General features: G+C 36.1%; 1 protein-coding gene across 4 annotated transcripts in view; it reads left to right on the top strand.

The window, feature by feature from the left end:
• Window positions 1-854: 854 nt before the first annotated feature.
• The window catches only part of LOC149573106 (Transducin family protein / WD-40 repeat family protein), a 258,800-nt gene continuing 240,251 nt past the window's right edge, over window positions 855-19,403 (top strand). For all 4 annotated transcript variants that reach the window (XM_089814285.1, XM_089814284.1, XM_089814286.1 and 1 more), the window contains exons 1-3: window positions 855-1,620; window positions 2,005-2,356; window positions 10,707-11,166. In XM_089814285.1, coding sequence (XP_089670411.1) covers window positions 1,008-1,620; window positions 2,005-2,356; window positions 10,707-11,166 — 1,425 coding nt within the window. In that variant the 5' untranslated portion in view covers window positions 855-1,007. The remainder of the gene's footprint in view (window positions 1,621-2,004; window positions 2,357-10,706; window positions 11,167-19,403) is intronic.

Genomic DNA, 19,403 nt, shown 5'->3' with positions numbered 1-19,403 from the left:
AACTACCTACAACTAAGGTTTGAAGGTGTGACTCATCACACAACTCGTCAAAATAGTGCACCTAGTGAAATGTGTCTAAAAAATGACTTTTTGAACATTTGACCAAAGCTTAATCTAAAAATCTCTACTAATTGAATTTAAAATTATCACTTGTTGTTAATAGAATATTGTATAACTATATGAAATGTAACATATATGCAACTTAAATGGACCAAATAGTTATTATTAATCATAAATATTTGTTATATATAACTTTTATAAATAACACAAAAAGACACATACTTTAACACAAAAAAATTATTTGTTGTTATAAAAATAACACATTATTATATAAAATACAACATATATCCAACATAAAGGGACCATTAGTTGAACACTAATTTTTTCTCACAATCTCACACATTTCATAAGAAAATACAAGGCATTTATTGGTATTCACTTTTTATATTTGCGATGATACATATTATTGATATGGTTTACTTTATGCATATACATTGGTACCCCAATAGTTGTACACATAAGAATAGTATGTCTACATTAAGATATCAATGTTTATTTAAGTGAGCATATTATGTTTTAAGTGACACACACATATTAGATAGCTATGATATTTTGTTTGAAACAAAAAATTATTTATTTCACTCATTAATGAATTCATTTATTTATTTTTTCTATAACATTTATAAGTTTTCATATGTTTAAATATTGGTATATTTTTTATCAACATTTAGAATTTTTTATATTTACAAATAAATCAATTAATTACAACATATAGTAAAAATATGCTAGGAAAAATAGAGTGATCGACTATTGAACCCTGCTCAACTATTGGGTCCTCTCCCCTAGTTACAAATATAAATACAAAGTTTTAAAAGTTGGGCCTCTGTACCATTGTTCGTATACATGTCCTTGCGTCGCTGATCATCATATTGATAAAATGCTGTACTGAGTGGGAAGGAGGAAAGTGTAGCCTGAATCAAGGCGGGCGTGTGGAAAGTGAATGAGAGATGGGAACGAGAAACAGTGGAGAGGGAATGGGAATGCTTCCGGGTCCTCCCAGTAGAGAAAATGGAGGATGCGCGCAGTGTAGTGAGAAGGGATTACTGGCTTACGGGGCAGGCAGCAGCATAGTGATAATAGAGACGAGATCCATGCAACTGGTGAGCGTACTGCCCATGCCTCCGCCTTCTTCTTCCCCCTTACTCCCCGCCCCCTTCGTCACCTCCCTCCAATGGACTCCCCAGTCAATTCAGAAGGACATCACGCAGGAATTATCCACCGCGCATCTTCGGCTAGCCGTGGGGGATCGCCAGGGTCGGATTGCCGTTTGGGACGCAGGATCCAGGCAAGTCACCCACTGGATGAATTTCGAGTCGGAGAAGGGGAAGCTGGGCATCCAGGATGTGTGTTGGGGGAGGTGCATGGGCACGGGAAGCTGGCTTTTGATGGCGATTCACGGGCCATCGCTCTTGGCCATTTGGAACACGCAGAGCGCTCGCTGCGTCTGGAAATACGATGCGGCTCCTCATATTCTTGTTTCCATCCGCCGTGATCCTTTTGATTTCAGGCACCTTTGTGTCCTTGGACTCAAAGGCCTTCTTCTCTCTATCAAGATCGCAGGTAACAAACATTCTTGCCAACCACTTCTTTAGATTCGTGCCCAATATCTTTCAAACGGGAATCCTCTTTTCCTGAAATTCATTATGTGCTACAACAATTTGTTTCAATTTACATAACAAATTGCACTCTCTTCTACATCCAGTTTGCTAGTGATAAAACTGTGTTTTTGGTCAGTTTTATACTCAAATGATCAGATGTTTTTCTAAAGGAAGTAACAAGAGTCGTTTTTGATTTGTTCTATCGCAACTGATTACATCTTTTTCAAAGGAAAGTGACAAGAGCTTTGTTTGGTCAGTTTCATGCTCAAATGACACATTTTATTTTAAAAAAGCGAGCACAATAGCCAGTTTGCAAATATTAGCCTGTAATGTTTTTCAATCACAGGGGATGAACAGAATGATACGGTGCTCAAAGAACATCAGCTTCAAGTTAGTGAAATCGGGAATTTAAAGAACGACAAGGAAACAGGAAACAATCAGTCCTCATCGTCTCCGGCTTTGGCTTTGTTCCCTAATGTTTTTGTTAAATGTTTGTTTTCATCGAGATGGCCACACATACTATATGTGATGTTTCCAAGAGAGATTATTATCTTTGATATGCAGTATGGAGCACCTCTCTCAGTCACTGCGTTACCCCGCGAGTCTGCGAAGTTTTTTGATCTGATCATAGACGTTCACGGCGATTTTCTCTATTGTGCTCATACAGATGGAAAGCTCAGTGTGTGGAAGAGAAAAGAGTAAGTATTGATGTAATTACCGGTTCTTATTCATGTAAATTGGTTCAGGTTATGTTTTTGGCAAAGAAGATGAACGATTTCAAGTGAAATTTATGAATTTTATTTTCATATATCCATAAAGACAATGAATTTATGATATGAATTTGGAAAACTCGGTGAGTGAAACGGAAGCAAACATGTCTGTGCCGTAATGTTGCTATCAGTAACATCATTTCGATAATCTAATCATCAAGATTACTCGGAAATTCGCCTGCGAGACTGCAGGAACTGCTTTAATTGATTCCCTAGTTTTGTTAGACTTACTGTAATGCATTGAACTTTTTCAGGCAAGCATACAAATGGAAATATTGAAGAACTTCATAAGAACAAAAGTGATAAAATCTTTGCTCGCTTTCTTATGTTAGGTAATAAATTTTTGAAATTATTCTATCAATAAGAGGAATGACACTAATGGTGCTAATTGAGATCGGGCAATTCATATTGTCACTGTATCTAGGATTCAGAATATCTCCAGATCTTTCTTTTTAACCACTTCCTATTAGATTATTTAGTCTTACTCTGCTTGGCCTTTGTCTAATTAAATTCAAACATCACAGCTCGAGGATCAACTTCAAAACTCTCAATTTTAAATCTCAAAAATCCATTTTCTTCGACACGAAGAGCTGTAAGATTTTTCTGTCTTCTTTATGTTTTCACTTATTTCAGAAGTTTTCTTTTCTCACTTGTTGCGTGTTGACCAACAACACCATTCTTGTGATCAGCTTTCTACTCATGGAACACATAAAATCTAGCATAATACTTTCGGTGTCAAAATACACACGAGTGAACTATTAGCTCAAAATCCTCACAACTCTGACAGGGACCAGAAATATGAATCTCATGACGATTGTGTAAAAAAAGACTCAATCAAAATACATTTGAAGATTTTATAAATTTAACTTACATGAGTAATTGAATTAGTTCCACCGGGTCATTTTTCTGTCTTCCCCAGAATAAATCATCCAGAATATCTGTTGTAGATTGCAATACTGCTAGCTACAACAAAGGACATAGGAATGGCTTTAAGAATGGTATAACCAAGATACACAATAAATATATAATTAAGAAGTTTGCTTCTTAAGGCAATATAATCTGTATACTTACACCATATTATTCACAAAACATAAAAAATGCATTTAGCTTATAATTTAGGATATGCTAGCTTGTAATCATTTCTTTTCATTTAGTGTGTAAAACATAAAAAATAATATCAAAGTAGTCTTTGACATGCTAGTGGTCTGTGAAGAGTATAAGTGGAAATCTCTAGACATCCATGCAGCTCGGCACACAATAGCTTTGTACAAGGATTCTGTTGAAACTCTTTTACAAGGATTATTTTTTTTATATTAAGCGTATAGACAAAAACCATGCTGTCGTATTGCATCATTCAGTATTGTAATGGACTGAAGCGGCTAGAGCATAAATATAGAGGAAGAAGGAATGTCAACAGTTTTGGATTAAGTACAGTGGTGACATAAGAAAGTACTTTTAGGTTCAAGACAGCATAAACAATTTCTGATTATAGTTGCAGCTACGGTAAGTGCTCTAGTCAGAATTTTTGTAGATTCCATTTGAAAAGTGTAAGGAATATACTGTAAATCACTGTCAAAAGTAAAATAAGTCTCTATAGGAGAGACTCTTAATTGGAAATATTGAATTTGCAGATGTTTCTTGAAGACATGTTGTGTACCGATAGAATACAGAAGATTGCCTAGGAGTAATTCATTGCAAGCTTGGTTTTAGGGTTGAAATGTAAAGAGGCACAAATTTGAAAATATATGATATAAATAGGAAAAAGTAAAAACAGTCCACTTGTGGGCTTTTGCAGGGGGGTATACTATACCAAATTGGTGTCTTGTTTTGTGGTGGCTTAAAAACATACTTTTGACTGTTACATATACACTTCCCAAAGATGCCATGAACTGACATTTGATCACTAGTCAGTGCTACTCATTTTGGCAATGGAGAGATGTTGAGGCCAACTTGATCTAACTAGGATGTCATCAAACAAGAGTGACTTGTCAACTTTGACGGGTTCCATGTGTTAGCTTTTTAACGATGGATTTTTGAACTAAAAGAGCAACAAAGTTGATTTTAACAAGCTTGAAGGTAACAAGATGTGCAGGAAAAAATAGAGAACAATTCAGCACAAAGAGATTGAGACTGATATACCCTGGAAAAATCCTAAAAATGTGAGTATAATTTCACTCAAAACTGCTCCAGTGGCATTTACAACTGGTCAAAACCTCCTGGGCTTGAATTCCAAGCATGTTTTGACTCTGGAATTTGACTTCAAAGACCCAAAATTACCTCAGTGCCCAACTCCCCTGTTACTGTGCTTTCAGAAGTCAATTGGGAACAACAAAATTTGCAATTTACTGTTCCAGATCTCTCTAGAAGCTCTCAAAATGATATTAGATGACTAACCATGTTACAATTGGCTATACATGGTGTTACAAAGCCTGTGAAAGTTGAAGAAATTGAGAAGTTGAAGAGAAAACTGGAAATTGGAACATCAGAGGATAGATTTTTATTGTAGAGTAGATTGCCACTCTCAATAGAGAGGCGATTTTTTTTCTGGCCTTGTCTATTTCAAAATTGCCCCTGTGATTTTGATTTTACTGCCTATGGCAACTGGAGACTTTGACGTAGAGCCCAGAATACTCCTTTTCACGATTCTTCCTTCAGCCAAAGCTGGCATGTTGATGTCACATACCATCTAATGCACACTCAAGTATCTAAGAGCCTGTGCCATAATTCAAAACTTCTTCAAACGTGCCATGGAGTACAAAAATAGATCCTTTTATGGATCACAACTCCCAAGATGGAGGAGAGACTCAAGAGAGGAGGGAGGATGAACCTCTCGACCATTGACTTCACTGCTGCCTTGTCTTGCCTTGCACTTGAAATAAACATTAACTGAATTCTGAAATACCTTTGACTCCAATAGTCCATTTAATTTCTACTTAACATCTTCTTGTGAAGTTTGAAGATCTCACTAGGCTGCACTTTTCTCTTGTAAGCATACAACATAAAGCATTTTGCATTCCTATTACAGTTTTGTTCCAGCCACAATTATCTCCTGAAATGTCTATGTTCCCTTGGAAAGTCAATAAATTTACTCGATAATGAAAATCACGCATCAATATGAATGAAATATAAGTTAAGTAAAATATGTAATGGTTATTTTAGTGTCATCAACAGCGTCAAAAAATTGTATTAGAAAATGCATTGCACAAAAAATATTTTATAAATATGTTGGATCATATTATATCGTGTAATGTCCCTGTTTTAGCAGGCTCATATAGCTGGGATTAGTCAGTTCATCATTGCGATCCTCGTGAGTTGACAGTGTGGTTTGAGGGTCTCTGTTGATTGACTTGCTATTTGTAGCAACTCAATTATGGGCAATTCTATTTTTAGCAATGTAGCCGAGGCACTAAGTGTTGGCTTCTTCAGTGATTGATTGGGTAAATAAATAGAGCTCTATATTATAAGTTGTTTATCAGTATTATCTTAATAAATGATTTTATCATTTAAGTGTTATAATTTGATGGTGTATTGAAGAAGCCTCTTAGAGTCTTAAGTGAAAAGTGTCTTTGTTAAACTATTTGTGTGAGAGTTATCTATTTGAAAGAATTAGATGGAAGCTTCTAATTAAAAGGGGTCTTGATGAAGTAAATTTAATGAAAGGTGTATTGGAGAAGCCAAGTTGCATTACAAAAGAGGCTATTGTAAACCAATTGAATCTATGTTCTGAAGGTGAATTGAGCATTTCAATTCAATGCTGTTGTATAATGAACTGTACTGGAATCTTCCTATCTGATATTGAGTGTCCTTATTGAGGGTTTTTAGTGGTGAGTTATCTCAGCTTTCCTTTACTGTATTCACTGTGCCTTGGGAGGCAATTAATTGCTGAAGTTTGGTGTTTATTGTTACTACTTTGGGGTGTCAAATACCTCTGCTTATTGGGATCAATTTCCGACTGTATATTGGTGTGGGATTGCTGGTTGAAGTTATACAGGTGGGCATTTAATATTACTGTTATTAGGCATTGAATTTCTGTAGCCAACTGCACCTAGTTGGGTGGCCTAATTTGTGGGGGCTGGCTTTGCAATTATGGGCATTTGATTTGCCCAAGGCGGATAGTACATCATGCCATTGCTGGCTTTTTTTCTGCTGCAACATCAACATCCCTATTTGGGCGTTAGGGAGTGTGCTGGAGCATAATGGGGGCCTATACATGGACAAGCCGCGTTTGGTTTCTTTTTTTACCTGTGGCATTGGCTTACAATGGCAATGCTATTCCCTGAGCATTTGATGTGGTATCTCCATCTGCTGCAAATGGAACTACAACAAGCTTTTGACAGGCTCTTTATCTATTGGAATTTACATGATGTTAAAAAACAATAAAGTTTGCAGCATTTAATTGGTATTTAGTTGTGAGTACGGACATTGTTGTGTTGAAGTAATTTGTTTGGCATTTTTAGTATTCATTCCAGAATTTCATATTAAAAAAAAAAAACACAAAAATTCATATATTCCAAAAAAACAAAGAAATTGCAAAACATTCCCAAGCAAGTTCTTGTGTTTCGGTGGTGAGAGCCAGCAGGGCTCATTACAGTGGTATCAGAGCAATTTCCTGCTAGCCTGCAGGGAATTGGGTTTTCGCATGGCTTAGAGGTGTATTTAGTTTGGTAGTATTTGTGACGGGTGCTGGTAGATCAAGAGGTTCAGCTGGTACAGGGTATAGAGATGCTGGCACGAGATTCAACATTGATAGAGAGACTAAGAGACTTTTAGAGATCTTGCAATTGGTTAGCATGATGTTATCGATGTGCTGCAACAATTGTCTAACATGTTGTTGCATATTGCACTCTGTAGAGGTCGAAGTAGGGAGAGAGATTCTCAATATGATTCAGTCAGTTTGCACAGGTTCTGGGTTGATGACAAGTCGAGAGTTGGAGATAGGATTAGAGTTGAAGATCGAATCAAGATTGATGACAGGATTGACATGACATGTTTTACCGTAACAACCTACAGTTTTGAGGCCGGAGGTAGACGTGGTCAATACTGAGATTGAAGTCGCACCTTTTGTGGATGAGGTTGTGGCACATTTTGCTCCATGGGATGCTCTTCTGCAAGCCATCAATTAGAATCTTAACTTTGACAGTAGGTAGGCCTGAACCTGAGAGATAGAGGCCTAGACAGTCAGATTTGCGTGGGGCAGCCGACAAGATGACCCTTGCCCACTTTGATGGCAGTGGCAAGGTGATAGCTTGAGCTTGGGTCCATAAGCTTGATACATATTTAGTGCTGTGTCCCATGAATGAGGAGGATGCTATCAGATTTGCTGTGCTGGTCTTGGATGGAGTAGCTCATGACTGGTGGTACCATGGGCTAATGTCTTTGCACCATGATTAGATTGTTTCCTGTTAGGAGTTTGTCAATAGGCTAATAGAGTGGTTTGATAGGAATGATAATGAGGTATATTTTCAGGAGTAAGCTCAGTTGAGATAGATAGGTGGCCTTGAGGCCTTCATCAATGAGTTCTAGCAGCCTTCTGTGATGCTTTATGATATCTCTAAGTGGAGGAGAGTTATGCTTTTTATGGAGGGATTGGTTGAGCCATGTAGGGGATGGGTTGAGTCCTTGGACCGACCGACTTTGTAGGAAGCAATAAGAAAGGCTAGAGATCTTGAGTCATCCATATCTCGAGGCAAGTTTGCTTCAAAGCCTTCTACCTCTCTACCCGGGGATGAGGAACACCCACTGATTACTTATGGAAAATAAAAATCAGTTAGGAAGAATGATGTGGCATCACGTGAGGATTTGAGAAGAAGACAACTTTGCTTTTGGTGCAAAGGACCTTATGGTAAATGACACCTATTCTTTGAGGCCTAAAGGAGGGGCAAACCATATGATATGGGTTTACTATGACAAGGTTGATGCTGAATTTTCACAGCAGTCTGTTGGTTTAGGTGGCGATCAGGATTTCAGTGAGGTATATATATTTAGGAGTGCATACAACTTCACATTTGATCCCCATGTGCAAGATATTTACCTAGTGCAAAGTTTGTTTGTGCCTAAGTCTGATATTTGTTATGGTAGTTTGGTTGGTGCAAATAAAGGGGACAAATCAAGATTTCCTATTGAGTTTCTTCCTTGTGATGTTTTGGTTTCTACATCATTAGCACTGGTGTTGAGTACAATTCTACTAATTAGGTTGTTTACTTTGATGGTGTTGTATTTACGAAGGTTATCCAGTGATGCCAGGGATATCATGCACTTTTTTCTATGGGATTTTGGTAGAGGTTTGAGTTCGATGTGTTACTGGATTGCTTGAGGACTAGCAATCTTGGGGAGGGAGGACTGTAATATCCCCCATTTTAGTAGGCTCCTGTAGCTGGGCTTAGTCAGTTCATCATTGCGACCCTCGTGAGTTGACAGTGTGGTTTGAGGGTTCTGTTGATTGACTTACTATAAATAGCAAGTCAATTGTGGAAAATTCTATTTTTAGCAGTGAAGCCGAGGCACTAGGTGTTGGCTTCTTCAATGAGTGATTGGGTAAATTAATGGAGCTTTATATTATAAGTTGTTTATGAGGATTATCTTCATAAATGACTTTTATCATTTGTGTTATGATTCAGTGGTGTGTTGAAGAAGCCTCTTAAGTGAAATGTGTCTTCATGAAGCTATGTGTGTGAGAGTTATTTATTTTAAAGAATTAGATGGAAGCTTCTAATTAAAAGGTGTGTTGATGAAGCAACTTTAACGAAATGTGTATTGGAGAAGTCAAGTTGCATTACAAAAGAGGCTTCATGAAGCAAATATATTCATTCTTGTCTATTTCTTGGGGAGGGTTTGAGTTTTTTTCCTGAATTTCTTCAGGACTGATTCCTCTTGAATTGTGCATCAATTGCTGCTGTTGTAAAGAATCTGTGTTCTGAAGCTGAATTGACATTCCAATTCACAGTTGTTGTATAGTGAACTGTACTGGAATTTTCCTATCTGATATTGGGCGTCCATATTAAGAGTTTTTAGTGGCAAATTATCGCAGCGTTCCTTTACTGTATTCACCATGCCTTGGGAGGCGAGTAAGTGCTGAAGTTTGGTGTTTATTGTTATTGCTTTTGGGCATCAAATACCTTCGCTTATTGGTTTCAATTTCCAACTGTATATTTGTATGGGATTGCTGTTTGAAGTTACACAGCTGGGCGTTTAATATTACTGTTATTAGGCATTGAATTTCTACAGCCAACTGCACCTAGCTGGGCGGCCTAATTTGTGGGAGCTGGCTTTGCAATTATGGGCATCTGAATTGCCCAAGGTTGACTACACATCATGCCATTGCTGGCATTTTTTCTGCTGCAACATCAACAGGGTGTTTGGAAGTGTGCTGGAGTATATAACACAGGCCTATACCTGGACATGCCACATGTGGTTTATCTTTCTACCTGTGGCTGGCTTACAGTGGCAACACTATCCCCTGAGCATTGTACATGGTATCTTCATCTGCTGCAAACGGAACTACAGCAAGCTTTTCACAGGTTCTTTATCTGTTGTAAATGACATGATGTTAAAAAGCAATAAAGTTTGCAGCACTTAATTGAAATGTAGTTGTGAGTTTGGGCACTGTTGTGTTGAAGTAATTTGTTTGGCATTTTTAGTATCCATTCCAGAATTTCATATATTTAAAAAAAACATAAAAATTCATATATTCCAAAAAAGCAAAGAAATCGCAAAACATTCCCAAGCAAGTTCCAGTGTTTCGGTAGTGAGAGCCAGCAGGGCTCATTACATCTTTTAATTAAAAAATGTGTAGAAGTAACAATAGACATAATCAGTGGAAGCACTCTAATACCTCAATGTGCAAAGTGTATGCCATTCATTGGAAATTTTAGCATTATTTACATTAAAAAACAATATGTTCTACTTTGAGGGTTGAATTACAAGAATCTAAAGCCAAAGACTTCTAATAAAGAAGTATTATTAAGGAAGGCCATAGGGCAATAATGAACTCTTTTACTAAAAAATATTATATTATCTGGGAAATAAAGTAAAAGATGCTTGTTGTTTTGAATGATCTCTCTCTCTCTCTCTCTCTCTCTCTCTCTCTCTCTCTCTCTCTCTCTCTCTCTCTCCTCCCCCCCCCCTTCTCTCTCTCTCTCAATAAGTGTAATATTTAGGGTGTAATGAATTTGGTAAATATGTATGATTTTTCTTTACGAAGAGAATTTAGATTTTGGATTGAGATGCATGCATTATTGCAGCTTGCTAAATGGATTTACTCAGTGTATATATCTTGCAGAGGGAAGCAAACATATATATTATGTATGTGGGAAACATTAATGCCCTTGATGGGTACATCAGTGCCATCGCCAACAATACTTGCTGTTTCTTATTGTTCTTCAGAGCTTGAAATTGAGAAAGCTCACAGAATAAATTCAGAAGCATCTGGTTTTAACTCCTTTGAGCTGCCTGCCTATACAGAAAAGGCTGCTTCTTCCTTGTTATTGGGGCAATCTACTCTTTCCCTGGATACATCATTTATCTCCATTTCTGATGATGGCAAAGTGTGGAAATGGTTGCTGACTGCAGAGGTACCAGGAGATATGCATAGTCAGGAAATGAATGAGACTGTCTCCAGAGATCCTATTCAACAATCTGACAAAGAAATCTCAATATATGATGGACTTGGCGAGGAAGAAACTAAAGTTTCACAGCAATTACACACATCCATTTTCAGAAGAGGCGAATCAATCTTTCAGGTTTGTATTGATCATTATTTTTATGATTTGAGTTTAATTTTCTATTTTTTGGATCATTCAAGAGTCAAGACACAGAACAGACCACTAGATTAATATTATACTCAAGTTGTGTAGCTTGTTATGTCACAAAGCGCATTATGTGAATTTCATTTTGTGAACAGCTAAATCAAGCTTCAAATATTGGCGAATCAAATATTAGGAATCCGTTTATTCATTGCATATAAATATTCGTGTATACAATCTGTATGATTACCATACTTTTATCTTGTCCAAATTTATTTATACGATTCTCAGCTAAATCAAGCTTCAAATATTGGCGAATCAAATATTAGGAATCCGTTTATTCATTGCATATAAATATTCGTGTATACAATCTGTATGATTACCATACTTTTATCTTGTCCAAATTTATTTATACGATTCTCATTTTTGTAATATGACCACCTTTGTGAACAGATGTGCATAAGCATAGTACTAGATGTTCCATAATCAATTGGATATGTCATAAGACTAAGATTTATGCTAGTGAATTGGATGATGGTATAATTGAGCTGATTGCATATGATTATCAGTATTGGAGCTTTTCAAGTATTCCCTATTGTGTCGATTGTGGTGTTAGTTGTTGCAATCGATGCCATTGATCCGATTTATTGAAGGCAAAAATGTGAAGGCAACTTATTAGTATTTTTACAGAAGATTATTGAGGGAGGTGGAACCATCAAGGCAATAAAAATATAACACGAAAGATAGCATGCCTCAAGACTATGATGATAAAAAAGGGAGATGTTTGAATTTGGAAGTTGGTATTGCAAGCTTCTCTCAATTACTAGGGAAGCTTTTGAAAGGATGGAGAAGATCATGGAAGCACCCATTGACTAGGCTTGGCTACGATTTGAGACATGCTTAGGAAAAGGCAAGGGATAAGATCCCCAAGGACCAAAAAAAGTAGTCCCAGGGCATTTGCTACAGTCTCCCAAGTTGAAACTAAGGTGGATATCAGACCTTATGAATGAGAGGCCGATGTTTGGTTTATTTCACAATATTTGATGAAATTGCAGTAAGGTAAAAAATCAGAGATATTGCAGGTGTGACAACTTATTTGAATAAGGGTATTTACAAAAACCACAAAGATCAGGCATGGTTTTCATTTTTCAACTTAGCATTTGAAATTTTGGGAAAAAAGGAATTAGAAAGATAAAAAGAAAAACATTATATGGTCTAGTGTGCAGTCAGATTGGGTTCCTTGTTTGCGTGGTTCTTAGCCACAATTCATTAAATTGTATGGTTTATGTTAACTGCATTCTCTATAATTTCCCTTTTCAAATGTTTTATTACCTTACAATTTTTTTGTGTTGTTTAATATGCAACACTTAGAAAGAATGAACAATAGTGACCGATATTAATATTGATTAATTGAAATCCTTTCACATAACACTAAATATAAACCAGAACTTTGATTTATTGAATGCTAGACAGCAGCATAAAATATTGATATTAAACCCTTTATATCAAATGGGTAGCAACAATTCAGCAAAAACCTTTGCATAAAATATTGAAAAAGGTGTACGATAGAAATATTATGTTCATTTATTATTCAAAGCACCAAAATGCACAGCAAACTCAACTTGCAAAAAAGCATCTGTAGTGGTACTATAGCGCAACACCAGTGCAATGATATGGAAATACTGTAGCAGTTGTGTTGGTATTGTTGTTAGTAATATTACACTATCTGCTTGGTTGGTTTTGTCATATGTATTGACTTACTTTGTTGATGAGTGTGTTTGTTTAAGTTGTTAAAACAACTCATGTATTTAGGCAGTGTTTCCCTGAATGTAGGAGTGGTAACTCTTATATGTAGTGTATTCAGCAAGGGGTTGAGAGTGTGAAATAGACTTATTGTTTTGTGCTCTCACTGAAAATTAATATGGTTTCAAAGCTTATTGATCCCATAGAGAAGTGCATGACTTTCAATGATACTTGGTGAATTATGATCGTAAGGGATTTTTGTGGTCCATGATATTCAGCTTGGTATGTTGCGGATAGGAGATGATGCACATAAAGGAAAGCAAAGAATCAGAGCACATCCTCATGAATTATCTATAGGTACCTTTATATTACTCTGCAAAAACCATTGAGGGAGCCAATGAACGTGACGAGGGTTCATTTTGACCGTGACTACATACATAATGAGGTAATCACCATGCTTGTCCTCAAGGGAAAGGCCAGCTCACACAACGAGTGACGTGGAGGATTTCTTTGCCCTGCTGGAATGAATCAGGCAGAATGAGAAGCAAGTTAGCAATGTGAAAAAGTTCTTATGTTCAAAGGTGTCGGTGCTATTGTTGAAGCCAACATGGCACTTGTCCTTTGGCTTATTCTTCACCTTTTGTTGTGCTATTCTCTTCGTGATATCTGGTTATCAGATCATGTTCCCAAAAAATAATGCTTAATCAAAAATGTGGATGTGATTTATTTACTTTTTCTTTTAAGATCATATTAAGTACTAGAATAGAGGAAAAATATTCATTTTAAAGCAATTTTATTTATCTTTGGCCTGAAGATTGTTTTAAATATGCTTACCATATGTAGCTCACCAAATTTCTTACCAAATTTTTTGGTGTGAGTTGGTTTGCGTTTGTGATCTCAACTAGCACATATCTATCCAATAGGGAACTTAAGGGCACAAGGTCTATTGTTTAAGGGAAACTTGCACTCAATCTTAGAGCTCACGTTTTGTCAGTGGAACTAGATGATTCAAATTCAACATAAAAAGCAATTGCTGTGGGTGTGGATAAAGATTTTGATAGAAAAGAGCAAGGTGTAGTTTGAATGATCCAATTTGTTCTACATATTGAGGGAGAAGTTTAGACATTTGAAATTCACTATATGCACCATTCTTCATATTTACAGGCCGCCAATTCAAGTTGCACTCCAAATACTTTTCTATCTCCTTTTTTTCTATAGTTTATTGATGGACATATACACATTTCATCTAAATTACATATATTGACCTGTTGAGCTTTTGTAGATCTATAAGTGAGTTGGAGATTTTTTTTTGATATTGGTGACAGGGTGGGCATTTGAGTATAATAGTATTGAAGGAAAAAAATATGTTTAAAGAGGCTGAATCCTTGGAGCTCAAAGGTGTCAATTGTGTTTGTGAGGGATCTTTACACTTGAATACTCCAGGTTGGCTTGTAATTTCTTCTACGCTGGATTCTTCTTTCGTTGGAGCCTTTGGTTTGTCAATGTCTTCTACTTTTGTTAGGTCCAACATATCTTCCAATTGCTCCCTATGTTGTTGTGTCAGCTAGCAACTATTGACACACTATTATTGTGGTATTACAATTATTGTGTGTTCAATGAAAAAATGGAAGAGGTTAAATAAGGTGTGTAAATATAAGACTTCCACTTTTTACTAACATTCAATACAAAAGAAAGAGGGGTTTTGAAACATAACTCTCAATATAACTAAAGTTAGATTAACAAATGTATCATACTAAAAATTCATAAAATAATTAATTCTTAAATATAGAAATCAGATCTTATTCTTAACCAAATGAATAGAGATACAATTAAATCAGTTACTCAACTACTTCTCAAAAAAAGAAAAATGAGCTAACTATAATACTCCATGTTTGTGAGGGATCTTTACACTTGAATACTCCTTGTTGGTTTGTAATTTCTTCTATGCTGGATTCTTCTTTCGTTGGAGCCTTTGGTTTGTCAACGTCTTCTACTTTTGTTAGGTCCAACATATCTTCCAATTGCCCCTATGTTGTTTTGTCAATTGGCAACAATCGTCGCACTATTATTGTGGTATTACGATTATTGTGTGTTTAATGAAAAAATGGAAGAGGTTAAATAAGGTGTGTAAATATAAGACTTCTACTTTTTACTAACATTCAATATAAGAGAAAGAGGGGCTTTGAAACATAACTCTCAATGTAACTATAGTTAGATTAGCAAATGTAGCATACTAAAATTTCATAAACTAATTAATCCTTAAATAAAGAAATCAGATCTTATTCTTAACCGAATGAATAGAGATACAATTAAATCAGTTACTCAAGTACTTCTCAAAAAAAAGAAAAACGAGCTAACTATAATCTAGATTTTCAAATAATTAGAAATTATCAACCATCTAACTGCCAGCTCACATGACATTCAATTATTAACTACCATTTCGCTTGTATTTCAATTCTGAAATAATTTAAGGAAAACAACATATTTTAACAAGGAAGTACAAGTGGAACATGAAAGGGTTACCAAAATAAAAGTATTTGATGACACTGAGTTGTACAAGCCTTGGCATCGGGAAGAGAGGAGAAACATTGCTACGAGCTTAACCTCCCAGCCGCAGACACTTAGTATCCCCTCACAATCTCCAACGAGAAAGGTCCTCCCTACCTTGGGACCCTTATCCAGCCACTAAGCATCCTGGTGGTAGAGTGTCGACTAGTCAATTGTCGAGACTGTGGACACATTCCAACCAGCCTATTTTACAATTGCTAGCACCTTGATCTCTGGCGATCACGGTGGCAACACGCCATTAACTACCTTGGCCAACGATTTCGGATGGGCATCTTATGTGCCCGATCACCCACCTCTCATCTTGACAACAAGAAAATGCAAAAGGATTACCATGAGCTGTCTTTATATTTATTTTAAGTGTTAATGGTGATTATATTCTTTCTTTCATTGCAGGATTTCTTCCCACTCTTCCCTCCCTTTAGCTTGACCATAAAGGTCTTCATTACTTAAGGGGATTCATATTAAACCTCTGGATTTCATGAACTCTTATTCCTTTGCCATGCATCATGCCATTTTTGGCGTATGACTTCATAAGATATTATACTTTTATTTCTGTATTGATTTCATGCTTGCCTACTAATATTATTTTTGGAAGGCTATTACAAAACATAAGAATTACATAGGAAAGACAAGAGCACCACATAGGATGATATCCCCCCATGATTCTATCATATTTGAGTGTGTGTGTGTGTGTGAGAGAGAGAGAGAGAGAGAGAGAGAGAGAGAGGTCTAACTTGCAGCTGTCAATCCCATTTGCAGAAGATGGAGCTAACGCATCCCATAATGGATGGTATGAAACTGAAGCCAACCCACATCAACGCGAAATCAAATGCTCTACTTTTGGGTCAAATGAAAAGTGATGAGCACTCCTCATAGTCTAATGCTGATAAAACTCCCAATCTGTGTGAAGGGCTCATTAGTATTGTTGGGACTCTAAATTTTGGCAAAATTTGAAGGCCCAAATACCATGACAAAGGAAGGATCTTCATGTATGACTGTTTAAATCCTCATTTTTAAAAGGTGTTCCCATCATTCTAAGTCCTAAAAGCCAATTTGATGCATGCACTCAGTGGTTTTCAGATCTTACCCACTACTTATGTTCAAACAAAATGCTTCAAAACACTAAAAGTCATGATCAGGAGAATGTAGAAAAGGATGCTTGATTCATATTTGGCATTTTGTTTGGATACACAGTTTCCAGATTTGTCCATTGTCAATTGTATGATAATGCTTTTATCATCAAAGACAGGATAATTCAGTAATGTCAAGGGAGGAGGTGAAATGGAAGACATGTCCGAAGTATTCTAAGGATCAATATCTACACTCTGTTGCTTTCTACAACATTAATGCAAATGGAACGTGAAAAATCAGAGTCTCAAAGACAACAAACAAGACCAATTCAGATAATGAAGCAGACAGGTCGTTGGACCTCTGTTGTCACAATGTTCAGGAAATATGCCACTGACTCAAAATGAAGACCTTTAGGAGATCAGTTTATTCAGGTCACTCCACTGTGATGAGTAGCAGTAGTGTTGGCCTTGGAGACAGAGTATGCTCAATGGAAATGCCTCTTACTTCGAGTGCCACTATATGTCAGGATGTTTGCTCTCAATCTGCCTCAGATATTCATCATAGTTCTCAGCTATTGTCAGATCCCTTGTTTAATGTGCACACCTCCAGTCAAATGTATGGGCAGGTACACATTCGAGAAGTAAATTGATACTTATGTGTTTGTGTCTTGCAGTCACAATCAGCTTCAGGGATACATACAAGATTGGCCACGCCAGTGGACTGGCTGTTATTACTGTCATGTTTGATGTCTTTGGTGATTATCATTATAAGGAAGAAAAACATTCTCACAGTGCTGCCATTCTTGATCATTTTTGGATCTGTTAAGATCTTATACATCTTGGCATACCTGTACAGAATTCCTGAGGATAGTTAGGAGTTATGACTTATTCTCTAACCATCTATACCTGTTTGATGATCTAAGGATTGTGGTTAGTTAAAGTTGAGTTTGTGAGAGGCATTCAAGTATTGAACAGTAAGAGACACATCTAAATCTGCATTGAATATTTTGAAAGGTTTGTTGTGTTTCTCTGCAAGTAAGAAATGTCTAAATATGTGGGGTCGACGATATACATATTCATAGCAGGATTTGTGAGATTTATTCTTTATAGAGTTGCAGGATGGATGACACATCCAGAAGGTTTCCTTCACGAAGATTCAATAGCTCGCATGATGATTCTGACAAACCTGATCATACCAGTAATTTGGAACCTTCTTATATCTGCAATGGTGGTCAAAATGAGTAGTTCAACTTCTCCAGTGGTTTCTACTGCAAAATGTATCTGTGAAGGTGGAGAATATTTAACTAACTGTATGCTAAGATATTGTAGTAGGAGCTCGGAGACAGGAATTACTAGCAACAATGGAACTCATCTCAAAGTTTGTTTGGTGATATCCAGGAATGATGTTGCTTTTGGATTAAAGATGCTTTCTAAACAAGATTAAATATTTATATTGTAGTCACTGTTGTGACAGAAGATATGTGTAAAATTTGAAAACGACAAGGAGTCAAATATAGATCTTCCACCAAGGTTTGAATGGACAACATATTGTTGTGGCATAATTTCCGTTTGAAGGAGCTAAAGGTGTTGAACAGAGTGCAAAACCTATCTCCATCGAACATAACAGTACACACCAATACCAACAACATATATTATTACTGTGTGAAAAAGAGATTGGTGTCTTCAACAGCGACCTTGTAAACAAATATGGCAACAAATAAAACACAGATGCCAATGAGAATACTCATCCTTCTTGAGGTATCCAAAGGAATGGAAGAGCTTATGCGGATATGGGGCATGGAAGTTCCAGTTTATTCCAGCATCGAACAAACTATTAAAATCGAGCTTGGCCATCTTGTAATGAGAAAATAATATATAAAGAGACAAAAAGGCCCTCCATATTAAATCAAAATTATATTTAAGTTTTCAGTTATTTGTCATGAAAGGGTGTGATGATTGGAAATGTCTCTCCGTCTATTATAAATATGAGATGTAAAAGATACAATTGCGATACAAGATACAATTTACTACAAATTTTACATACTCAAGTTATACATGCACATTTGATATATTATGTTCTTCTATTGGCGAAGATTGAATGACTGAACAAAGCTTGTGGATTTGGATTACTGGATAAAATTTTATGTGATTTTGGGATGAATTTGTAGTGGATGGATCATCCGTAAGGAGTGTTTTTATTTCAATTTTATTTCCGGCATAATCAGTGAGCATAATTATTTATTTTAATTTTTGTAGTTGGAAATGTTATTAAGTTGTGTCCTTTATAATTATTTTAAATTCTATGAATAATTCATATGATAGATAAGTGGATAGGGTCAATTATAGCATTTTAATTTGATTATCATACATATTGTGAAATATTTAATTGTTTCCTTATCTATGTCTGATTTGTCTCCTTGTTGAAGGAGTTAAAGAGCATTCTAGACTAGTTTAAAATTGCGTCCATATATTTGATCCGTCGCATCTTAATTACTAAATTGTTTATGGTTAAGGTGCATAGAACTTTATAAAGTTGTACGTAATAACTTATAATATTGACTCTAATTGCCCTTTACTTCTGGCACTGGTCTTTATATTTTTCATGATTCATAATCCATATGCTGGCAATTATTTCATATTTTTCCTTTGAAGAATTAATATATTCATTTGTTGCACTCCATTATTATTCTTATTTTAAAACATTCATATATTCATTTATTATTCTTAATTCATGATTTGCAATTTTAAAGTTTTCTATAATCCTTGCCATTTGGGAAACTTTCATTGCATTCATATTCAAATCAATTTGTTATATGTAATCTTGGATTCAAGTGATTGGATTAGGATCAGGTA

The sequence above is a fragment of the Cupressus sempervirens genome, chromosome 2, assembly GCF_028749045.1.
Source record: "Cupressus sempervirens isolate cs-2001-9-10 chromosome 2, ASM2874904v1, whole genome shotgun sequence".
NCBI classification, from domain to species: domain Eukaryota; kingdom Viridiplantae; phylum Streptophyta; class Pinopsida; order Cupressales; family Cupressaceae; genus Cupressus; species Cupressus sempervirens.
The sequence above is the reverse complement of the archived record's forward strand: the minus strand, read 5'-3'. Positions and strand labels throughout refer to the sequence as shown.